The 7,708-nt window shown below is 43.7% G+C and overlaps 1 protein-coding gene across 1 annotated transcript; it reads left to right on the forward strand.

The window, feature by feature from the left end:
• The first annotated feature begins 343 nt into the window (after positions 1 to 343).
• On the forward strand, positions 344 to 1,117 carry LOC129719993 (uncharacterized). The gene has a single exon (XM_055671403.1). The coding sequence runs from the start codon at positions 344 to 346 to the stop codon at positions 1,115 to 1,117; it is 774 nt and encodes a 257-aa protein (XP_055527378.1).
• Positions 1,118 to 7,708: the final 6,591 nt, after the last annotated feature.

Genomic DNA, 7,708 nt, shown 5'->3' on the forward strand with positions numbered 1-7,708 from the left:
TCGTGTCAAGGATGAGTTGGGAAACACAACGCACAAGTGGAAGAAAATAGTTCCCAAAGCCGAGAGAGCTCAAATCATGAGCATATTTCACGATTCAACATCAGGTGCACATTTAGGATTTCAAAAAACGCTACAGAAAATACAAACGAATTTCTACTGGCCTAAGATGCAGGGGGACATAGGTCGTTTTGTGCGCAGCTGCAGGACATGCAAGGCTTGTGAGGCGCCTAATCGACGCTTGATGCCAGATATGGGAAAATTGAAGCCGGCAAGATGTCTTTGGGAGTGAATCTCGATAGACTTTGTTGGGCCGCTGACGAGATCGGGAAAAGGCAACACTGTAATGTTAGTCGTTGTGGATTGGATCACCAAGTATGTGATAGTTCATCCGATGCGCAGTGCAGACTCCGAAACGTTGATAAACTTTCTGGAAAAGGAGGTTTTCTTACGATTTTCACGACCAAGGATTGTACTCACAGACAATGGCAAACAGTTTACATCCTTAGCTTTTCGATCACTTCTTTCGCGGTACAACATAGAGCACATGACTACAGCATATTATTGTCCAATGGTAAACAATGCAGAGCGTGTCAATAGAGTATTAATAACCTGCATCAGAGCACTGCTGAACGAGGATCATCGAGCATGTGATGAAAACTTGCCGTCAATCGTAGCCGCAGTTAACAGCGCGAAACATGAATCCACAGGAGTCAGTCCACACTTTGCGAACTTCGGTAAAGATCTGATCCTTCATATTGATCTCTACAATCAACAGCACTTCAATACTCCCCAAGACCCGAAACTAGCACAAGATCTTCGTTTATCGAATCTTAAACGTTTACACGAATTCGTTTTGAAGCGGATCAAGCAATCACACGAAAAGTCCAAACAGCGATACAACATGCGCACTAGATCTGTAACGTTTAACGGCGGTAACACGGTGTGGCGCAGGGCTTCCGGACTATCGTCCAAAGTAGACCACATTAATCAGAAGTTGAATCCGAAGTTCGTCCCCGCTATCGTGAGAAAAGTACTTGGTACCAACCTGTACGAACTGGAGGATGTCCCTTCGGGGAAGATCGGTAGATACCACGCTAAGGACATCAAGATAGACTAAGGTAAAAGTACACAGCTATGTCTGCAGGCGATGCCTTGCGAACCAAGAGCACTGCTCGAAAAATACCGTTAGCCGAGCGGGAAAAATCGTGCCAAAGCCGAGGTTGGGTGAGCAACAACTTCTTCATTACTACCTCCCCACCTTGGCAACAGCTGTTGCGTCGTGTTCCTGGATGAGAGGAGTGGAGATGCCAAGATTGACGGTAGAACCGGGGCGCTCGGGTATTAAAGCTAAAGGCCACCATCATGAAACAGAAACGCGATTAGACAGAGACTATTCTCACTGTGACAAGAGATAACACAACCCAGCAAGTCGACACCAGCTTGTCGTGCAAATTGAGAAGTGCATTCGCACGTACCGTTAGTCAGACCATGAGAATACTGACCATAATCATGCCTAGTGCTGTTAAGCCGTTACCAGGTCGTGAAAAACTGGAACCAGGTTTATAATACCGTAGCATCGGTAGCGATAAATACTTCCTCAAATCGTTAAAGAGCAATTCCATCTACTTTATGCACTATCGTCTTCTTGTGTCGTTAAGACGTCACCACGAAATTTCCAGAGCAAAAGTAACACGAATCAGAGGCGCGGACGTTTTGGGAGCTTAGCTCACTAAACTTAACCTCTGCACAGGGCGCGTGGTGATGGGAGAGACTAAATCCTCTCGTATCTAAGCAATTCGACCACCTTTCAAGACTTTCGGTCCAAAAAGCGTTTTTTGAGCCATTTTATTGTTAATTGTTTAAATTACTGTTCCTCGTACGTCCCCTAGTTTGATTAATCCAAAGCCAAACTAGATAAGATGAAAAGATAAAATAATAGATAGATAGAAAATTGTCATCCAGTGGAGTTTGATTAGAAGCAAACAAGAACTGGGCCGGAGACTCTCTAGTCACACCTTGGTGGCGTTAGACTTTTGTCTGGACAGTACCCAACTGTCGTTAAAGATATTCAGTCAGGTAGTTAGTAACATGTTTTTTGCACAAGATTTGGATTTGGATTTGGATTGAAAAATTATGTTGAGGATTTAGCGAAGTCAGCCATGTCTCCGGCACACTTCTTAATGAAGTGAAAGTTTGTAAATTTTTCATGAAGGGCTATCGTGCTTCACGAAAAAATTCTTGCCACTAGGTAGGGTTGTGCAGCGTGGTAAATATATATTTTGCAAAAAGCAATCATGATTTAACACAGTGTATGAGTGATGTCATAAAAGCAACATTGTACACCCAAACGAACTCTCCTGATTTTCCTGATTAAGAAATACCAGCAATAAATTTCGTCATCAAACGGGAGGCCGTCAAACGTCATCGCACTCTTCCGGGATTAGAGCACAAATTTGGCAAGCAAAAGACAATCGCACGTTCTGGTTCAGATTCAAGTGAATCGAATTTCGGAGAATCAACGGATACACTGAGATAGTCGCACGTCACTGGGGAAGTGGACGTGTCTCAAGTAAATCTAAATCAACGGAACTTACAACTAAAAGACAATCGCGTACACTGCACGGAGTGAACTTTCCTCCAACTGTGAGTATTCAGATTGAAGGTTAGAATTGCCGGCTCATGGCAGCATTTTCACTAGTAGCTATTTGTTGCAATCATCAGGCTTACAAACGAAGACAGCCGAACCGAAAACGCTTGCAGCATTATTTATCGTTCGAAATTGGCTCGTTCAAAATCTAAAGTGGCCCCGTAAAGGGTGAGTTGAAAAAAAAAAGACTGCGATTACGATATGGAATCGAGCTGATGTTGATTTTGTTCTCTTAGGGTTCTTTTGCTCACGAGACGAGAGAAGCTTTCCAGCGAATTGAGGAATCCCGCTGGATAGCGAGCCGGAAAGCGGACTGCGCAAAGGCACATGGAACGGCCTCCTGGACATCAAACATAGTAGCACTGCTGTGAGTAAATGGTTTTGAGAATAAGTACATAATAAGATGGAAGACGAGTAGAAAGGCATGCCGGAGTAGAGTGAAGGAAGAAGCAGGTTGAGAAGAGAGAGGAGAAGAAGCAGGAAGCGATAGAAGAGTTCTAGGTAATAAACATGTGACAAATTACTTGGTCTCGTTTTGTTGTGTTGAGCAGCCGAAAGCTTTTGATATTACACGGTATTGTACAGTGATGTGCGTTCGTTTAGACGCACCATGTTTTTCATAGATTTTTCTTTCAAAACTATTTGGATTTTGAATGGCATCTTGGATTTTGAATGGCATTTTGAATGACTGTAAGAGTCAGGGCCATCTTTTTTTTCTGATGAGAAATGGTCTATTACAGTCAATACTGGCACAATTTGGTGGATTTTAATGTCACTCGATCCAAGCGAAATTTTGGTGGAGGAACGGTTATAGCATGGGGAGGATTTTCTTATGACGAAGAGATTCCTTTCTGCTGGATCACCACCAAAATGCATTCCAGCAACTACTGCGAGCTTCTGGAAGACGTTTTGATTCCATACTAGGAGATCATATGGAAAAACCTGTTGTATTTCAGCAAGACAACGCTTCCATTCATGTTTCCCGTCAAACCAAGGCCTGGTTTTTCTGAAAAAGACATGACCGTACTTGATTGGTCAACATGTAATTCGGATTGCAACCCTATCGAGAACCTCTGGGGTATATTGGCTGCAAGGTTTTACGCCAATGGATGCCAGTTCAACACAGTAAACGACCTTAAATCATGCTCACGTACATGCTGGCAATAAATCTCTGTAAATACTCTCCATAACCTTGTCAATACAATGCCCAGAATAGTATTTGAAGTTATTAGAAATAAGGGAGGAGCTACAAACCATTAGCCAATTGATTGACTCAGAATATTTGAGCTTTTACTACGTTTACTTAAGGTGCGTCTAAACGAATGCGTCAGCTTATTTTTAATTTTTCGCTTTTTTAATTCTATCAAGTGCACTTTTTCTAAAGAAATGATGCTGTTTGTTTTAGATCATGATAACAAATAAAAATAAGTGCTGACATTCTAAATCCAAATAGTTTTGAAAGAAAAATCTATGAAAAACATGGTGCGTCTAAACGAACGCATGTCACTGTATTGTTTTGTGATTTGGTTTACATTATAGAAATTAGAAAACAAAACGTTTTTTTAATTCATTTTGTTCATTCAAACAAAATTAAACCAATTGTCAAAAAAATTTGTATTCCTTTCTCGGGCACAAGTGCTTTCAATTTCTAATTTTCTACCCACACCCCCCAGAGAATGGTTGAATTAAATATTTGAGCAGAATCGCGCCAAATGATCTTGGAATAGGCTAAAATTTAATCGACCATTTTTGATTTGAATGAAACTTTGCACACGTATTTGGCTTAGCGAACCGAGCAGTTTTCACAGATGGAGAGATTTTTTTACACCCATTAATTATATTCTAAGAGGAAGTATGCCTTTTGGCATAGGTTTAATTCGAAACATTGAAGCCCAGAAACCGTTGATTATATAGAAAAACTGTCTGAGAATGAGTTGTAGGGAATTAAAAATGCATCATAAAAAAGTACACTCATTCTGTGCCGAACACGCATCAGTATCGGATGTGTTTGGTGATCGCTCCGATAGAATATGAAACAAAAGACGCGCGAGCAAGTGTTGGCATTGTTTGCCTGGTCGAGTGAAGGTTCAAGGTCGCCCGCCTTTGTGCAACTGTTTCGCATCGTGGCTGTTTGCTGGTGCGTAAGCCGATTTGGCTGCTAAGTGATTTGTGCTACAGTAGTGGACGAGAATCTCAACACAAAGGAGGATAAAGCCAATAAATGACAGCGAGTTGTGTCGCTGTGCTGAGTGATCACACACCCGGCTCGCTGCTGGTGGCTGTTTGGAGCTGCTGTATTGGTGCGGCTGGCTGTAACGGCTGCAGCTTCGACCGTTCGGACAACCAACCCTGCTGAAAGGAGAAGTAAAAAGGTACGTGTTCTGTCGGCGCTAGTGCGCTAGATTTAGCGCGATGGATGTAGATCCCTCGCCTCCCGTGCCACCATCCCCGAGCCCCTCCGACCCTGTCCCGCCTGCCAACCCTTCCTCTGTTAATTCTCCAGTCCCCCTTCGCTCTAGGCTTTACCCGGACGGATCTCAGGGCAGCTTTACTGTTTTCTTCCGGCCAAAAGCAGGACCGAAATCGAAACCGTTAAACATCCTGCAGATTTCGAAAGACCTGACGGAGGGGTACAAGGCCGTGACCGAAATCTCCAAGGTCAGACCCAACAAGCTCCGTGTCGTGGTCAGCGACCTGGAACAGGCCAACGCTATTGCTCGCTCCGAGCTTTTCACACGCGAGTATCGCGTTTATATACCCGCACGAGACGTGGAGATCGACGGTGTCATAACCGATTCGAGTCTGTCGGTCGAGTGTATCTTGGCAAGCGGTTTTGTCTGCTTCAAAAATGCTTTGTGTCACGACGTAAAAGTAAAGATCATAGATTGCAAGCAATTGCGGTCTGTGTCCCTTGTCAACGGCACAAAAGTGTACACTCCGTCAGACTCGTTTCGTGTTACTCATGCGGACGATTCTTGCAGTGTAAATGCTGAAAAATGTATTCACTGCGGGGAAAATCAGCATGAGCTCTCACATGCCCGGTGTACATGCAGCGCAGAGATAAAATCAAGCGGTCACTTAAGGAGCGTTCAAAGCGATCTTACGCTGAGATGCTGAAGAAGACCGTGACCACTTCTACCATGACATCGAACCCCTTTGATCTGTTGTCCTCTGATGAAACCGATTCTGACAATTCACCAGCGGGAACAACTTATGCCAATCCTGGGGCGTCTAGAAAGAGGAAAAATATTTCCTCTCCTAAACTTCCCCGAAAAGGTCCTAAGATTTCCCAAAGTGAAATGAAAGTTACAAACAAACCAAACAGTGCTGCGGAAAAACCGAAGCAAACTCCTCCTGGGCTTGCAAATTTAAAGTCCCAGAAGGAGTTCCCAGCACTGCCAGGAACATCTAAAACCCCAGTTGTTCCTTTTGCACTCCCAGTTGATGAAACAAACTCTGGATTTGTGAAATTTTCTGACATTGTGGACTGGATTTTTGAAACTTTCAATGTACCCGATCCAATTAAAATTTTTCTTACAGCATTCCTCCCAACAGTTAGATCATTTTTGAAGCAGTTGACTGCCCAATGGCCCCTCCTTGCAGCGATTGTATCCTTCGATGCCTAATTCATCTGCGAATACGAAGGATTCTATCTCTGTCTTACAGTGGAATTGTAGAAGTATTTTACCAAAAATGGATTCATTTAAAGTTTTAATAAATAGAAACAAATGCGATGCATTTTCCCTTTGTGAAACTTGGCTTACTTCAAATATTGATCTCAACTTCCATAATTTTAATATTATTCGCCTTGATCGAGACACCCCATATGGAGGAGTACTTTTAGGGATTAAAAAGTGCTATTCTTTCTATCGTATTAACCTCCCCTCGATTCCAGGCATCGAAGTTGTCGCATGTCAAATGACAATACAAGGTTAAGAGCTTTGTATTGCCTCAATATATATTCCTCCCAGAGCACAGGTTGGGCAACGGTTGCTCTTTGATTTAATAGAACTTCTTCCCTCGCCACGTTTGATTTTGGGAGACTTCAACTCTTATGGTGTGGCTTGGGGTTCCCCCTACAATGATAACCGCTCCTCTTTAATCTATAACCTTTGCGATGACTTCGACATGACTATTTTGAACAACGGTGAAATGACACGTATCCCGAAACCTCCAGCGCGCCCAAGCGCTTTGGATCTATCCTTATGTTCGACGTCGCTACGGTTGGATTGCACATGGAAGGTAATCCTCGATCCTCACGGTAGCGACCATCTGCCTATTCTTATTTCAATTACTAACGGTTCAACTCGCATGCGACCAATTGACATTCCGTATGACCTCACACGGAATGTCGATTGGAAGTTATACGAGGAAATGATTTCAAAAGCGGTCGAGTCGATTCAACATCACCCACCACTTGAAGAATACAACCTCCTCGCGGGCTTAATCCTCGACGCCACGTTGCAAGCCCAAACAAAGAAATATCCCGGCGTAGCGATCAAAGAGTGGCCTCCTACTCCGTGGTGGGACCAAGAGTGCTCCGATGTCTACACGCAAAGATCCGACGCGTTTTTGGCCTTCCAGAAGGGTGGTATACCCGACGACTATATACGGTATTCGGAGCTTAATACCAAGCTTAAAAGCCTGGCTAAAGCAAAGAAACGCGGATATTGGCGTCGGTTCGTGAACGAGACGTCGAGGGAGACATCGATGAGCACTCTTTGGAACACAGCCCGAAGAATGCGGAATCGCGTAACGGTCAACGAAAGCGAGGAGTCTTCAAGTCGGTGGATATTTGATTTTGCCAGGAAAGTATGTCCGGACTCTGTTCCTGCGCAAAACACTGTTCGCGATACGTCTCCGGGTCACGACGCGATAGAATCACCTTTTACGATGGCAGAATTTTCAGTTGCCCTCCTGTCCTGTAACAATAACGCACCTGGGTTAGATAGAATCAAATTCAACTTGTTGAAGAATCTACCCGGCAATGCCAAGAGGCGCTTGTTGAACTTGTTCAATAAGTTCCTGGAGCAAAACATTGTACCACAGGATTGGAGGCAA

Source organism: Wyeomyia smithii, chromosome 2, assembly GCF_029784165.1.
Source record: "Wyeomyia smithii strain HCP4-BCI-WySm-NY-G18 chromosome 2, ASM2978416v1, whole genome shotgun sequence".
NCBI lineage: Eukaryota > Metazoa > Arthropoda > Insecta > Diptera > Culicidae > Wyeomyia > Wyeomyia smithii.

What these genes read in the sequence shown, in the direction of transcription:
- LOC129719993 (XM_055671403.1), top strand. Translation starts at nt 344, where the DNA reads ATGTTAGTCGTTGTGGATTGGATCACCAAGTATGTGATAGTTCATCCG.